The sequence below is a fragment of the Cyrtonyx montezumae genome, unplaced genomic scaffold, assembly GCF_038088225.1.
Source record: "Cyrtonyx montezumae isolate F1298 unplaced genomic scaffold, pur_monq_1.0 scaffold_27, whole genome shotgun sequence".
Classification (NCBI taxonomy): domain Eukaryota; kingdom Metazoa; phylum Chordata; class Aves; order Galliformes; family Odontophoridae; genus Cyrtonyx; species Cyrtonyx montezumae.
Genome location: NW_027072014.1, coordinates 404,482 through 422,072, shown reverse-complemented (window position 1 = coordinate 422,072; position 17,591 = coordinate 404,482). Strand labels below are relative to the sequence as shown.

The 17,591-nt window shown below is 40.5% G+C and overlaps 1 protein-coding gene across 1 annotated transcript in view; it reads left to right on the top strand.

Annotated features, from left to right (window-relative positions):
- Positions 1-3,620: 3,620 nt before the first annotated feature.
- The window catches only part of HAPLN1 (hyaluronan and proteoglycan link protein 1), a 29,535-nt gene continuing 15,564 nt past the window's right edge, over positions 3,621-17,591 (top strand). The window contains exons 1-2 of the mRNA XM_065740524.1: positions 3,621-3,720; positions 15,722-16,096. Coding sequence (XP_065596596.1) covers positions 3,621-3,720; positions 15,722-16,096 — 475 coding nt within the window. The remainder of the gene's footprint in view (positions 3,721-15,721; positions 16,097-17,591) is intronic.

Below are 17,591 nucleotides of genomic sequence, written 5' to 3'. Positions count from 1 at the left end.
GAATTGTGGTTGGGAAAGTGTAACAAAACGATGGTTAATATTAGAGTTTCAAATTGTATCTAAGAATAAACAGTTTTACCTGTTTATTTAAATTACCAGTTTTTACTGATAACTCACTGTCAGACAAGATTGTATTAATTTTAATGCCAAAACATCCATACCTATCATTTTTCCCCAGAGACCTTAGGTTACTGTATAAATTGAATCTGACTGCTATTACTTTGCCTATAGCTCAGAATATAAATTGCTCTGGTGAATTTTTGGATAACCTATCCAATCTAGGGATGATATGCCTTCCCTGATGGTTGCATTGTGTATTGTGCTGCTCCATGCCACAGCTGCCATCACACCAGGAGGGTGGCACAAGGCAGGATGTTCCTGGCTGCAGGCACCCATTGCAGGTGACAAAGAAGGGGCTGCCTTGCTTAATGGAGAATTAAACACTAAGGAGAATCCTGCACAGCTTGAAGTATGTTCATCAGTGATCATCAAGTACAGAGTGGTGTCTTCAGTGGAGATATGTGATAGATACATTTTCCAAAAGACGGGGTGAGCATTTGCTCCCCCATTATATAGTCTTGAAGGCTTTGCTGTTTTATTTATTTATTTATTTTGCAGCCTGAGACTATACAGACAAAAGATGGAGACCAATTTTTAACATGATTTGATGGTGACAGGACAAGGGGGGATGGGAGGACTAAAGGGACAAGGGAGGACTAAAAATAGATGGAGATTTAGATTAGATATAAAGAAGTAATTCTTTACACTGAGGGCAATGAAGCCCTGTCACAGTCTGCTCTGTGAAGCTGTGGACATCCCATCCCTGTGGCACTCAAGCCAGATTGGATGGGGCCCTGGGCAGCCAATGGCAGGGGGGTTATAACTGGGTAAGCTGTAAGGTTCCTTCTAACTTAACTATTCTGTGATTGTATGACTCTGTTCCATCATTTCAAGAGAGGCATATCTGAGTAGTGAAGATAAGTTTGACCAAAGTAAAAAAAATTGCATGCATACTGGCTTTGTATGCACTTCTGCACATTCAGTGAACACTTCAGGCTGCCATTTCTGTCTTGAGTGTTAGGGAAAAGTAGAAGCACAGCTACTGTAAACATTCAAATAGCTGAAGTACCAACATTTTGGATGAATCACTCCAAAAACCATGCCTACCTCTAACCCAAAAGCTGATCTTGTACCATATAAATGGCATGTTACTCATCTGCATACATAAGTTGAAGAAAATTAAGAACAAATCTCGTTAAGTCCAGCATCACTCTGCCTCTCATCCTGCTTGTGTGACATTGCTACAGAATTGTTTAGCACAGAGTAAAGTTTGCCTCTATCAGAAGGAAATTAAACTCTGAAACATCTTTGAACATGGCAGCTTCAGAGCAAAACACTAACTGGGAGCACAGTTCATCTGATGGAAAGACTTCATCACCCTATGGAAATATTTGCTAAGAGGAGGGTTTTTCCCCACAAAATTGATGTGACCTTCATAAAGGAGGGGGCCATATGTGGGGCACTTTTCTTGTGTATCCAGAAGGTAAAGCTTCCTTATTCCAACATGGAACTCTAATCTCTGTGCTTGCACAGCTTGGGGTAGACAGGAATGCTGTCCCCCAGAGGAGTAGTGCTACTAGTCGCCTGGTTAATGTGGCTGTTTTTTTTCACTGGTGACACAGAAAAGAGCAGGTTTGTGTCAGGAGGTTTGTGCAAAGCTCTAATGACGCATGGTTGAGATACTCACAAGCAGATATGCAGAGACCCCGTGGAGTCTCAGAGCTTTTGCATTTCCAAGGCAGAGATTGTGGTGGGAACACCCCCATGGGCTTTACATGGATTCTTTAAAATCAATGCCTCATTGTTAACCAGACTTCCTAAATCAACAGAACTCTCAAGCAACCAATGAGAAAGAATTGTCAGTTTGTGAGCAGACAAAAAATAAGTAGATAAAAATACTCCAGACAGGCAGCATTTTTCCCTCTCAGTGAACATGCCTGGACTGGGATGTGAGGGAAGAACAACGCGTTTTCATTCTGCATTCCGCATGTGACTCCCCCTAGTGTGCACAGCCTCAGGCTGATGTGCTCTAGGGGGAGCCACATCTGCCCTTGCTCTCCGAAATGGAGGTCATCAGGCTTCCAGGCTTTCCAGGAAAGAGGGAGTGGCCACAGAGCCTGGAGTCACCCAGCGTGGACCACCTGGAAAGCAGCATGCAGCTGTCACTTGTCCTAGCTTTAGGCACTCTGCAGTGAGGGATGCTGAACAGGCTTTGAGCTCCCACGCGAACTCGCTTGAAGGAATGGAAGGGCAGGCAAGTAACATGCATGTGCTGCTATGAAAAAGGCAATAGCATTTCTGTATTTTTGTCAATAGTTTAGATTTGAGGTATATTGGTGCCTGAGTCTGCTTAGAGACAGGGGCTGCTTGGAAAGCTCAGCCTGTGACCGGGTTCTGACCAAGAGCACCCTGCAGTTCTGATGTGCTTCTAGCTCTGGGAAAGGCACAGGAAAAAAAAAAAAAAAAAAAAAAAAAAGATTACACTTCTCCCTGCATTAGAGAGAAAGCCTATGGATGCCTATGCTGTCTCTAGTTGAAGACTGAAAAAAAAAAAACAAACTAGTCTTGAAAAGCCAAGTTGAGAAATAACTATCTTTTATTTCAAGAAATCATAGTCATTAAAATTATAGCTATAAAACACAGATCAGCCTGAGCCCTCCATAAAAAAAAACAAACTTGTATTTTATTCCTCCTTTTCTATTTCAGGTCCTCATTTGCCTAATTACTACTCAGAGTCTGGCAGAGATTTTCCCTGCAGCGCTCAGCTCTGCTGACTGCAGAGACCCTACCTGGCACACTGAGTTAGTGCGTCAGCATTCTAGGTAGAAATGAATGAAAAATCAATCAGGGCAGCTGCAGTGGTAGCATATGCAACTGTAACCTACTTTGTGCATGGTTTTGAACATTTTCTTGTGTTTGTAGGTATCTTTTAACATGGTAAGTGGATTCTAAATAAAATAGACCTTTCTAGTCAGCTGCAGAAATAATTTGCCTTCTTTATTGCTTAGCTGAAGCAAACTTATCAACCTTTCTGCTAAGTTAACTTGCAGCCTCATTTGAAGTGCCAGAACCTATGAGAAGGTGTTTTTTACCTTAAAAATCTATCACCAGCAGATTGCATCATACCATGCAGGTAGACTCAGTGCTAGCTTTAGCTGTTTTAACTGTATTTGTTGACCAGATCTGGAGTGGGTCTGAAAATGCAAAAGTCCACTGGAATGTTTTTTGAAACACTGTTGTAGTTTGCATAGGGTCTTGCAAGGAGTTTAGTTTATGGCTGTGTGTGTATGTGCCTTTATTCTTTCATGATGTATTTTTGCGTAGCTTTTTCAATTTCAATTTCATGGAAGTCCATGGTAAAAAGGTCCAATCTTCATGCCTTAAGAATTTCTACATGTTGTCATACTTCCATCTCAGTGGGTTAAATATGTTTCAGATCCCTTTAAAGATCATTGCTGTAACAAGTTATGCAGAGCAATTCTGTAAGTGGTTTCAAAAATTCATGAGTGTTTCTGTTTTGTGATGCCCTTACAGTGAAGAAGATTCTTTTGGCTGTAAAGATGAAAAGTCTACTCTTTCTGGTGCTGATTTCTGTCTGCTGGGCAGAACCTCACTCTGACAACTCAAGCCTCGAGCACGAGAGAATTATTCACATCCAAGGTAAGGAAATACATGAGAAAATGCCTATATCCTGGGGAGGCAGAACGATGTGCATAGTGATATTTTATTTTTATTTTGCTGCATGTTTTTAAAATACTGCTACTGTTGATTAGACCCTTTCCTTTCTGGTTCTGTTGCATTAGTGTTACTTGCAAGGAAAGTGAAAAAAAAAAAAAAGGAAAAAAAAGACTCGAAAAAAAACCAAGAAAGTTACACTGTTTTATAGCACTTAGTCACAACCTTGCTAAGACTAGTGAGTTAAGGACAGCCATTTTTTAGTTTACTGTGGAATATGTTTGATTTTAAGGCTGTCGTGTATAATACTTCATGGAAATTTTTTGCTGATTTTTAAAAAAAATTGGCTTATCTAAGTTCATACCCAGGAAATTTAAACATCAGGAAAAATAAAATTAGCTTACCCAGAAAGAAACGTGTCTTTCTTCATATCTTTACTTCACACCAAGTGTTATACTTCCCTCCTGTGTAATCCTGCTTAGTACATTCTTGAATGCTACAGTTTATAGCTGTATCAGGATTTGAGTCTGCAGTACAATGCAGCTGTTTTCTCAGCCCCAGCTTCAGTCACTGAGGGTCATCCTGTGTAGGAAAAGCACAGAGATTTATGCAGTAAGGACATGCAGAACTAGCAGGAATTTTCCTGCCTTCATCTGTGTATTCACTGAGGGGACTGAAATTAATCTTGCAAAATTAAGAAACATGGCACAACTTCCCCACCCCTAAGTTTGATTCCTTTCTCTCAACAGCTGGCAAATTATTTTATTTGAGCTTCTATATAAATATGAGTTACCAAGTTAGAGTAGATTCTAAGGAAACCTAACACTTGGAAGTTCCTTGGAAAGTCACAGAAGTGGAAGGCACTCCACACTCACTAAAACAGACCGTCAAGGTCAAATCAAGAATGAAAGACTGCTTTTTTTAACTCTAAGAAAGCTCACAACACGAAGGTCAAATAATGTGTATATCAAAACGAAGAGACATCCCTGCTATGTGATCATGAATGTTCCCCAGGGTAAATTTCAAATTTGGCATCTATGTCTAATACATATCCTTCTTGCCTTTCCTTGTACAATGGATTTTTTTTTTTTATCTCCGAAATGTCCTTACCATTTTGGAAGAATGAATTGTTGGAAGTAATTGAACCAAATAATTTTCCTTAATCTGTTTCTCTCAAACTTGCATAGCCATCAGTTTCAGTTTAATTTTCAAGTTGTACATGTTTCTTAGTAGTCCTTCATGTTGTGCATCCTACAGGCTGTAAGTATTAAATAGTTCACAGATGTGAAAAGTTTCAGGATGGACCAGTCTCCCTACCCAAGAAAGCTCAACTTTTCTGGACCTCAAGAGTGCCTTCAAGGAAAGCTGCATTAAAACAGAGCTCTGCTATGAGTATTGCTGATCAGCTGTCTTTATGCTCTGAAATACACATACGATAAGGAACTAAACTGTTCAGAACTTGATATTTTACTGTTAAACTTATTTTCAACCCTCTCTGCATTGTGGAATCACATCTGACTTGGGCTTCCACTCTGCTCAGTGCCTCATTAGCACACTCATTGATCTACACCTGGAAATGAGCTGCAAATCAGGGAAATCTGTGGAAAACGTGTTACAGATTAAAACAAAAGGTATTTCATATTACATTAAGGAGCATAATGGTCAGTAGGTGAAATCCAAGAGATCCAGATCTAAACTCTTTCAGGGCTGCATGCTTTGGAATGATGAAAGGTGCAGAAATATGTTCTGCAGCCTAAGTACACAGAGCAGAAAGGGATTTCCTAAGGCAGTGAACTAAATTGTCTCCTATTCTCTCTTTTTTTTTTATGTATATCATGTGACATCCCATGAACTATCATTTTTAAACAAGATTGGCTTCAATTCTTGTTACTACAAGGCAGTTTTAGACCCTATTCTGGAATAAGAAACATTCTTCCAATTTCTACATGCTTGCTTACAGCCACTGAATAGTCTTATGCTTCTCTTAATACAGTTCTTTGCCTTCAAACAATTATTTATAGTCTTTGATACTCACTTTAAGACATTAATGAGACACAGTTGTGTCTCCTCACAGCTATAAGCATGAATAAACTTTTTCAGATTTTTCCCTAACTGTATAATCTCCAGTTGCCCACTAATTTTAGTTGTTCATCTACATACTTGTTTGTATTCAAATGTCCTGTGCATGTCCAGACAGGACTTCTTTCCAGATAAAATCTTAGGCTAGCAGTAGTATTTCTACTTACTTGCTAAAAATCCTTTATTCTTTAGACTTTGGTGAAATCTGCCTTCTTCCTGGCTGTGCTGTAGTGTGGATTGATGGTCATTGATATTTAGTAGTTGTTGTTCTTCATTCCTTCATTGCAGTTAACAAGGACAAGGTTTGTATCAGTAATTCTGTATCCTAGGCTGCATGGCTAGATGCAAGGGAGGTGATTGTCCCCCTCTACTCTGAATGTGTCTGGAGTGCTGCATCCAGGTCTGGCCCCCAGCACAAGAAAGATGTGCAGCTGCTGAAGTGGATCCAGAGGAGGCCACAAGTATAATCAGAGGGCTGGAGCACCTATCCTACCTACAAGGAAGGCTGGGGGAACTGGGCTTGTTCAGTTTGGAGAGAGGGCTCTGAGGAGATCGCACAACAGCCTTCCTGTACTTGAAGGGAGCTGGGAGGCTCCAACGGGAGGGAGACTGACTTTTATGTGGGCAAAAAGTGAAGGGACGAGTTGGAATGGCGTGAAACTAAAAGAGGGGAGATTTAGATTAAATGTCTATGGACCTTTTCCTGCAGAAGGTGATGAGATACTGGCACAAGTTGCCCTGAGAAGCCTCATTTCTGGAGGTGTCAAAGGACAGGTGGGATGGAGACTTGGACAGCATCATCTGGTGGGGGAAATGCTGAAGAATATAGATTTTACAATTGGTATTAAATGCTATCATTCTTTGTCTATCTTTTTTCTGACCTCATGTATTCCATGTATCTGTTGTTCTTCCCCTTCCTACTGGGGAGGGTTGACTGGCATTTTTCCAAGCCTGTCCTTTATGCTTCATCCCAAGCAGTCATTTCTCCCTTCTGTTAAATTCCTACACACGTAACAGCAAACACTCTGTTCTCCATCCTGCTTTATTTTTTTAATATTCCCCATATCACTTGCTTCCATAAAATCCAAAAGATAAATGCATCTTGTTTTCTTGGCCATAAATATTTATTTTTATTATACAGTTGATATCAAATTAATCTGACACCCTTTGGAAAATACATGCTGCATTGTCTTTCCTCTTTCTAGTGTTTTGCGCCTTATCTTTTTTCAACAAATATATTTTTTTATAAGTTCTTCTAAGGTTCCATATACTGTTGAGGCCAGAATCATCAGCTTGTAGACAGTTAAATGACTTCCCTTAAATATATGCTATGCTGTTGTTGTGTGGAAATATATGGTATCAGTCTTAAAGTGATAGACTAGCTAGTATCTCTGCCTTTGCCATACCATAGTACTACTAGCAGCAATGCCCATACTTCAGGCTGTGAATTTTCCCACACTTTTTGTTGAAGATACTATATTTTCTGAGTTCAGCTCTCATTTTTATGTTTTTATTTCACAGCAGTGCTCTCACATACTTTAAAGAACATCCATATTTCTGAGCATCAAAGCTAACTTTACTGAAACCAGAAGATTTCTTACTATAGCACTTGGCTAATTTCTCTGTTGCATTCCATCTCCAGCTGTGGATTCACTCCATAACCCCAAAATGGACCCATACCTGTTTAGAAGACTTCTTCCACCACTGCAGTAACATCTTTCATAGTCTTTCGCAACATGTTTTAGATCTGTGTACACAATGGCACTTCATCTCCACTTTCTTTCATTTGGCTTTCCTTGAGAGCCAATAAAAAATTGGCACCATATTTTATTCCAACTGTTGTTTCAGCACACTTCTGACTGCTGTAGAAATTCTCTGTCAGGAACGAGAAGATCTGGCTAGTTGCAGCATTACAGTAAAAATTCCCATTGTTTCTCAAGCTTAGCATTTGCTAACAAGAGCAAGCCGTATCCCACCAATCATTCTCTTCTTGGACTGACAAACCATTCTTTTTATAACACAGAGCTCAATTGTTCAAATGCCTTTTCTTTTGAGTGTTTATTTCCTTCACCTTTTTAAAATGCTTTTAAACCTCTTGAATGTTGCAATGGGTATAAATATCAAGTTTTCACTTAAAGTTTTCTCCATTTTCTTCATTCAGAGTTTTTCTTGTCAGCAGTTAGTGTCTTGCTTATAGAGGACTAGAAGTCAATACATTGGAGTGTGCCCGTCTAGAAAGTAATCTCTGGGATGAATGATTTCCACTCTGAATATCTCACAAAGTCACTGTCAGTGCAGTCAAATTGGTCAATTCCAAGCAGGGATGTGGCAGTGCTAGTTGTCTAATCCACATCAACTGAGACTGCATATGCTTTCATCTCCTCTCCACCCAGAAATCCTTATCTTCTATTCTTGCTCCTTATGAACAGCTTGACTTTCTGTTTTCCCAGACTTTCATAGCAATAGACCATTAAGTTTACCACAGAAATGTGTCACTCTTTATGAATATCTGTTTCTCCTGACAGTGCAAATTTCAGTTCCTGTCTCTTCCTGTCCCCAGTGAAACTAGTCCTCAGTCTGGTTTCTTATTTACCAGCCATTTTTTTCTCCCTACATTCACCAGTATTCCATTCTACTTCTTTCTTCTGACCCATTTTGTTTGCATTTATCTGCTCTTCTGTGCTTTAAGGCTAGTATCAAAGAACAAAATATATAGAATATCTATAAATGCATTTAACACTTCTGTGACTTTATGCCCTTTCCTAGAAGCTTTTGGAGCATTTTTTTATTTTGGTCAGGCTGCTCTATGATCCTAGACTGCTTAACCATATCATCAGGTGGGCCTCACACCTTCTTCCCTTCTAGTTTGTCTACATAAATGTACCACTGCACTTCAGCTTTTGTGTGACAAAGACAAATGAGAGAACTATATTTAAATGTAATGTGTTCTTCTCAATACATTTCCACCCCAGTAAACGGTGTGTGCTCTAGAGGGTACTAATTTAAGATAGAAAATCAAATATTAACTGAAATCATCCAGTTGATATGAAAATATGACAAAGGTCCCATGTGGGACAGAAGTAGCCACATGAACGTACACAGCAGGAAAACAATATTAATCTCTGTATATGAATATTATAAATGACTCAGATTTTTCTCTGAAATCAAGCTCTGCAAAGGTTTCTGAGACCCATGAGAAAGGAAGATGATTCTTTTAAGCGCTCAGCTTTGTAGATCTCTTTACACCATTCCTTTCCTGCTTGCTGACCTATTACTCAAAGACACAACATACCCCTCAGCAACAACAGGATTCTTCTGGTGTGTTGCTGTTCTGCAAAATAAACAAAGTTGACTAATCTGTTGCTGTAATTCCTAACTTAATTACTTAAAGGTGGAAGGAGCCTTTAATTTTTGCTACTAGTTCATTCAGCTTTTAGAAAAACAACCAGAAAGGCTAAAGAAGAAAATATAAAATTAGGTTTAAAAAGAACTAACAACCTTCTAGTTTTTCATTTAATTGAACTTGAATTTATGTTATATAGCACTTATTAACTGTTCAGATACCATTTGCCTATCAGAGCTCTGTGAAAATAGTTTTGTACATACCAAGAAATAACGTGAACCTGGGCTGAACAGAAAAGTTTATAGTATTGCTCAATTGAGAAGGAAAAAAAAAATTAGATTAATTAATCAATAGTAAAATCAGAACTAATCTTTGACCAACTTGTTCTCCATGCTGTTGGGTTTTATTCATAGCCCACTTCCTTTTCTTCAAAAAACCCAGAAGCAACTGGTGGAAAGACACAGACCAGACTTTCTGATCTACTCACATACTTGAGAAGAGGTTAGATACACTAGTGATTTGACATCATACATCATGCACCAACTGTTCCTAAGTTTGATGATTGGTCACTTTTGACTTTATTCCTCTCATCAATCTTTATAAATCTTTCCCCTGTCGGTGAAACTACCTGTTAATTGTTTCAATTTCCTTGCATTTTTTTCCTTAGAATTTCTTACTGATGTTATTGTCACTGAAGACTGTAGATTATCACATAATCTATCATCCAGTCTCTTCTTATACTTGAGCTCCTTTTTCACATCTATACAACTTACTTTACCTTCATAGTGCAGTGTATTGCAATGCCATGTAGTGGAAGTGTCAGTAAAACACAACCTTACCTTCTGTTGGCATGTTGGTTCATTAAAGGCATTCAGGACTGTTTACTAGACCTTGTATCATAGGTCCCAGTATATCTGGGTCATGAGAAACTGTCACAGAAGCGGGAGGATTTACACTAAACATCAATTTAAAACTTCGCTTTGCCTTCACCTTCACAATTCCACAGTAGCAACATTTAGAGGTAATTGAGAACGTTTCCTTGTACACAGAACAGCTATTGATATAATGCTAGTGCTGTGATTTCTGCTCTACTCTGCTGCTTCTCCTCTTGGGGCTAACAAGGATTTGTATTTGACCTAATCAATGCATTTTCAGGCTCACTTTTCAAAGTAAGATTACACTTCCAGGCTGTAAATCCTAGCGCTCTCCTGTCACGGCAGTAAGGCATAAGAAACCCTTTGACTGTGAGAACTGAAGAACATCCATGGCTCCTATTTCTTTGGGCTGTTCCTGTCCTCCCATGCACCACTGAGAGGTGGTGATACCAATACTTGTTAGTTGGTGGCAAAATTTGCTCCTTTACCCAGCTACCTGTCCAAAATTAATTAGAACTAACCCTAAATAAGGAGAGTTGCCACAGGGTCAGGCACAGATTTAAAACCAGGATATTCGTGGAGGTAGTTGGTACATGAAGCAATACCTGGCTGCAGTCTGATATTCATTCAATTTATTTATCAGTACTGATAAAAAGTAAATATAAACCAAATGTATTTTAAGGTAAAGGTGGTGGTAGTTTAGTAAATGAAGTCAGTTATTTTCCTGATTATTTCACACAGTTAGGATTCCTAGGTAGTTCAACTCTAATGCAGATCCTTAGAGATCTACCATGTTAGTCAGCATGAAAGGATGGGATCAATGGAAAGGTATTTTGCCTCATCTTGTCATGCCCATTCAGTAAAGACAGTTTTCTTCTCTTCCATTTGTATAGTGGATATTTTAGGTGTATTGCTGTTTGGAAGAATTTATCTGAACTTGTAAATTAAGATTTATCAAGCATCTCTGTTTCCAGTTGTATGTCAAAACATAAAAATAACACATAGGGAATTTTTATTCTTTTTTATGTCACTTTAGAGGTGGAGACATAGGAGTTTGCTGTCTGTGTTTTCTTTCTCCTCATATAAGCAACATGAAATAGATGCTTGAGCCAAATAAGAACAGCTTTCCGTAGCCATGCAGCCAATGCACAATAATTTTTAGGGTATTTTTTTTTTTTTTGGCAAGAGCAGAAGTGAAAAAGTAATTAGATAGGAAGTATTTAGCAAAACAAGTAGAAGGAAAATTATGTGGAAAAAAGTGCATATGATTCTTACTAATGTTTTTCCCTTAAGATTCCCTGAGTAATGCATGTGTACATATGTGTTTATATCAGTAGTGCACTTAATGGTTTGTTAACAGGGTGGAACATCTAAGCAATTCATGATTTTTAACTGACAAAACAGTCTAAAAATTCTTTTTTTTTTTTCTCTATTGCTTCCCTGTCAATTATTCCATTAAAATATGGGAATGATCAAGTTGTGTACCATGGTCAGCACAGGATTCTGGGCAGTTCTGATGGATAAAGTGGATAAAGCTCTTTGCCAAGGGCCACAGACTGACTCATTCTCCCTGCCCTACACTGTGTTCCTTCCAAACCTGGCTTGCTTCTCAAGCCTTTTGAACACAAAAGCCATTCAAAAGTAAACAAAACAAAACATCTGGATGTGTGTCCAGCACTAAAATATGGAACAAAATCAATGGGCTAGCCAGTGAGAGCAAGTCCATTTAGCATCCTTGAAATGGGAGCCATTCTGAAGTCAAGATAAGGCATATATAGAGTGACAGCAACAAGAGTCATAAAATCATAGAATGACTTGTGTATGAAGGGACTTTAAAACACACTCTGCTCCAACCCCCTTCCATGGGCAAGCTGTCCTCTAACCCGAGACTGCCCAAGGCACCACCTGACCTGGCTTTGAGCATCTCCAGGATTGGGACCCCCAATACTCTCTGGGCAGCTGTGCCAGGGTCTCACCCTCCTCTGAGTGAAGAATTCTAATCTAATTCTGACTTCTAATCAAAATACTCACTTCTTTTAGTTTAAAGCCATTCCCCCTTTTCCTGTCGCTATCAAATAGTGTAAAAAGTCAGTCTCCATCCTGATTATAAATTTCCTTTAGGAATTGAAAGGCTGTAACAAGCTCTCTTCAAAATATTCTTTTCTTAGGACTGACAAGCTCAGGTTCTTCAGCCTTTCTTTGTATGCGAGGTGCTCCAGCCCTCTGAGCATCCTCATATCCCTCTTCTGGACCTGCTTCAGCAGCTTCACCTCTTTCTTGTGCTGGGGGACTCAGACCTGGTTGCTGTACTCCAGGTGGGGACTCCTGAGGGCAGAATAGGGGAGATTAGTCCCTTCCTTCTCCCTGCTGGCCACCCCTCTGTTGATGCAGCCCAGGATAATGTTGGTCATCTAGGCTACAAGTGCACGCTGCTGTCTCATGTCCAGCTTTTCATCCATCAGGACCCTCAAGCCCTTTTCAGCAGGACTGCTCTCGAGGAGTTCTTCTTCCAGTATTTGTATATATCTGGGTTCACTCTGAACCAAATGGCTTTGCTGAACCTCATTTGGTTCTGGTTCTTCTCAAGCCTGTTCTTGTTCCTTTGGATGGCATCCCTTCCTCCTGCTATACCAACTGCACCATTCAGCTTGGTGTTGTCTGAAAACTTGCTGGGGAGCAGTGAGAACAGCAGTGCAAAATGCAAAATGGGCAAACACAAGAGAGAGAGAGAGAGCTGGAAAATGAAACAGATTTCTTGTGACAAAACATGAGGGACTGTTATCAAAGAGAATAATACACCCTTGTTTCTTTGTGGTGACTCCTCGTGAGGACCTCTTGCTGGATCCTTTCTTAAACAAAACGAGGCTGATATTTACAAGCAAATCAAAACTCAAAACTGATAATAAGGAAACAGCAGTGGAAAAATAATACAAATTAATCTCCAGTGGTTTCTGGTTCTGTAACAGATTAGCTATTGCCTGTTATATGAAGCATGTGAAAAGGTAACAAACCCACCAAACAAACTTTTCTTGTGCTAATTCTGAGCCAAGGCCAGAACCAACAGTCAGGCTGTTAACGTTTCTGCGTCCAAGTAGAAGGAGCTGCCCTACATGTTCTTCGCCATTCACCCACCATCTGAGATACTTGTGTGGCTGCACACAAGGTCCCATCTCATCTGCAGAAAGGATCCAAACTGTTCTGATGAAGGCAATAGCTTAAAAGGTGCTAACTGCAATTTGCAGAATTTATAGTCATCCATCCATGCAGCTCACAATTTTTCTGATGGGGCTTCTGAAAGAAGAAGTTTTGGGGGAAAAAAAGCATCCTTTTCTTCTAGCTGTATGCAGGACTCACAAGTCCCTGACATGTGGAGCACAGCTCTTTCTCACTTCCCAGCATCAGGTCCCTGTCTCATGACAGATCACTGCTCACTACAGTATGGTGCCTCAGGACACAGGGCTGAGAGAGGCCACACTTCCCTTCCCCCTTCCTATTCCCTGCAATTCCTGGCACCCAAGTTCTGGCACCAGCTAAGCCAAGGGCCAGAGGGCAGGTGGGCAACAGCCAGGAGAGGCATGGGGTCACTTGGGTTGCTGACAGAGGTGACAGTGCTCTGGGCAATCCTCCAGCCCTGCTGGCAAAACCAAGCTGTTGTTAGAAAGAATGAGCATTAACAGCCTGAGTCAGACTCTCCCCCAGCCTTGTCCTTTCTGCTAATATTTATTAGCTTGCCTACTTCAATATTAAAGACACAAAATAGCTGAGCTCTGATTCAGATTTCTCAGCAATAACCGCCCAAAAACATAACATTTCCCCTCCAAAGGTAGACAGAAACATGTGGGACTTCTTTGTCCTGATGGAAACAGGGAAGGCAACAGAGAAGCTATACTGGCTGCATTCCCATCCTTCCTTCTCCTCTTCCTATGAAAACAGGGCTAGCAACACTCTCTGTTGTGCCCTGCATGAGGTCACCTCTCTCCTCAGATGCACTCCTCTGCGTGCCAAAGTACCCCATGCCCTGTTCACACCAAAAAGAATGTAATGTATACAGAATGGTGTGGGACCCTACAGCAGTGGTTTTCACTTGGAGGGTCTCCTGTCTTACTAACACAGCTTACAGCAACCAAGCTTCCTCAATCTGTAGGCACTCTGTCTGGTTTGTCCCATGCAGGTAATAGTGATGCTCTTGACACAGCATATCCTAGTCTAGTGATGTTCATCGGAGTTCAGTACTGGAACCAGCCCTGGTTTATATCTTTATTAATGATCCAAACAAGGGGACAGAGTGCACTCTCAGTAAATTTGCAGACAACAGCAAACTGTGAGGAGGTGTCGATCTGCCTGGTGAAAGAAGAAAGGCCTTACTGAGGGACCTGAAGAGGCTGGATATCTGGACTGAGGCAGCTGTGTGTGGTTCAGAAATACCAAGTGTCAGGTCCTGCACTTTGGTCACAACAACCCAATGCAATGCAAGGTTTGGGACAGAGTGTCTGGAAGTCTCTGTGGTAGAAAAGGTTCTGGAGGTATTGACAGCTGGCTAAACATGAGCCAGCAGTGTGCCCAGGTGGCCAGCAAGGCCAGTGGCATCCTGGCTTGTATCAGAAGTAGCATATCAATCAGGAGCAGGGAGGAGGTTGTCCCATGGAGCTGGAAATCCCACTCCTAGGCTTTCTCACTGATGTGCTGAAGAGATGCAGGGAGTTGCAGTATCTTTCTTTGTAATCATCTGCACACAGTGAGGTTAGTAATTCTTTTCTAGCAAGTGACGTACTTCTGATTCACTGCCAGTTTCAGCTGATGTCTTCGGTGATAGAAGACAGCAATATCTACAGAAGCATTGAGCTTGCTTAATCAGTGTGACATGAGAGGAGAAGAGAAAGAAGGAAATATTCAAGCATGTGGGTAGTTGAGTGGGCTGCCACCATCAAACTTGTGCATTTCAGGGCTTTCCCCAGGCAGCACAGCCTATTGAAGAGGACCCAAACACATTTGGTTGGAAGTGAGAGCCTGCTCTGGATGACTGTTCTGAACATAGTGACTGTACAATGCAGCATCACCAGCAGTGACCTACAGAGAGAAAAGCAAGCAGGGAATCTGGGGTAAGAGTGAGGAGGAAGGGAGCCTGCCAGCTAAATGTGGGTCAGTGTGAGAAGTCGGCCAAAAACATCTAAGATGAAACAGTGATAATTAGAAGGATATTGGGAAAAAAGAGGTGGGATGTAAGATTGAGGTTATCCAGAAAGAGGGCAGAAAACGAAAAGATTTTACTGATTTGAGGATAAAATGGACATCCTGACATTAGTGGAAGTATGTCAGAAGAACTCAGAGTATAGAATAAAACGCACTTGGAAAATGAGCCACTTTAGAATTACTTGGAAAAAACTGAACTACAGGAGAAAGGTCGGTACTGATGGGCAGCTCTGGAACAACCCACAGGCAAATACAGGATGCCCATAAGGAGCCACTTATGGATGATGGCATCCATACAGCAGCCATACAATCCTATCTATATATAGTATATGTATGTAACCAGTTCATATGCCCTGCTACTAGGTGCAAATGGTTGCAAGGAATCGATCCTGCATACTTAAGAGTATAGGTAATGTTTCTTACAGCACTGGTCATATCCATTCTGTGAAAGGTGGAATGCAGACTAATTCTCCTTTTTGTTTTTCTCCTTGAATCCTAGAAGAAAATGGACCCCGCCTACTTGTGGTAGCAGAACAAGCTAAGATATTCTCTCAGCGGGGCGGCAACGTCACACTGCCTTGTAAATTTTACCATGAACACACATCAACAGCTGGCTCTGGAACCCACAAAATCCGGGTCAAGTGGACCAAACTCACCTCAGATTACCTCAAAGAAGTGGACGTCTTTGTCGCAATGGGACACCACAGAAAGAGCTACGGAAAGTATCAGGGCAGAGTGTTTCTGAGGGAAAGCAGTGAGAATGATGCCTCTCTTATAATCACAAATATTATGCTGGAGGATTATGGGAGATACAAGTGTGAAGTGATTGAAGGATTGGAGGATGACACGGCAGTGGTAGCTCTGAATTTGGAAGGTAGGTAACACCTGAATCATACTTAAATTTAGATTTGTGAATGTTAAGGAATACTTGCTTTTCCTCCTCATACAGCTGGTATTTGCTATCAGTGATAACAGCAAACTGAGAAGTGGGATTCATTGTGCCCTGGGGATCTTGGTCTGACAGCCTCTAGCAGCTATCATAAATTAGAAGAACATTAGAACTTTTATAACTTACACTAGCCCACAGCATAGTCTGCTCCCAGAGAGTCCCAATACAAAGGGAGCTAAAAAAGAATGACCAAACACAGGATGAAGTACTCCATATGTTTTTAATTTGGTCCCTTCATTTTACAGAAACTGCTGTGTGTTTTTGTAGTAGACTCAGTCAAAATTATATTAAGTATTCTCCTAAAAGCCTTTTTGCAGAACTTTGGGACACTTTAGATTATCAAGAAGATAAAAATCTTCTTACAAACAGGGAAAATCTCCATGTAATTTTACAGAGACAATAGTTTTGTTGTAGTAATAGTTTATTTCAAGCCTTATAATTACATAAAGTAAATCTCTATATTGCCTGCCAAGAAAACTCCTACACGTGGACTCCAGTAGTCACTTCCTTCAGCAATTTTTTTGTAAACAATGCAGTAGAAAGCATTAGTAAAATTATTGAAATGGATTTTAATATCTTTCCTTTACTTTTATGAAATTTAGATTAATTTTATGAGATTTGATGCATGTAAATCAGCATCTGGCCTTTCCCTAAAGCTCTGTATTATTCTGAACTATAAACTAAGAGTTGCATGAAGATATCTCTGTCCTTTTACCTTTATACCTGTCAGCAAGTGTGTTTCAGGAGGAACTTTGCAGAAACCACATTATCTGTTAGCTGAGGGGGGGGGGAGGGGGGAATAAAAAGAAAGAAAAATAAGAAAAATGGAAAAACAAAACAAAACAAGGAGAACCAATCAAAATAAAACTGCAAATGCATTTATTTGACTGTGCCATGTAATGCAGATCAGACACAGGCAGCTCCTGCCTGACTTCAGTGTGCCTCACCTCCATGTGTGATATTTTGCAGGCTGTCCTGGAGCTCATTCCTGGGTTGCAAGGTGGGATGTAGCATTGCTCAACAGTCCTGCAAATGACATGTGACAATATTCTTCTGAGAGGCTCTGTATGTCCTAAATACATGCCTCTGCCAGTCTTAGAGGTTGTCCAGATAAATAACCGTACCACATCCCAAATACATCCCAAATAACTGTACCACATCCCATACATCCCAAATACTGGTATTTCCCAGCATTTCATGATATTATGACAATTTTGCTAGTATAAAATGGTCAGAGCCAGCATAAAATCTTCATTACACAGCCCATCTGGACCAGGTACCCTTCGGGTATTGTGCCTTGAAGTAAGCATTCATTAGCTTTCTGCTATTAGAAACAATGAGGTCCCAGGGCAAATACTTCCAGCTGTGACAGGAGACTTTGGGAAGGGAGGGGCAAATAACAGCTGCAGTAACAGTGGGA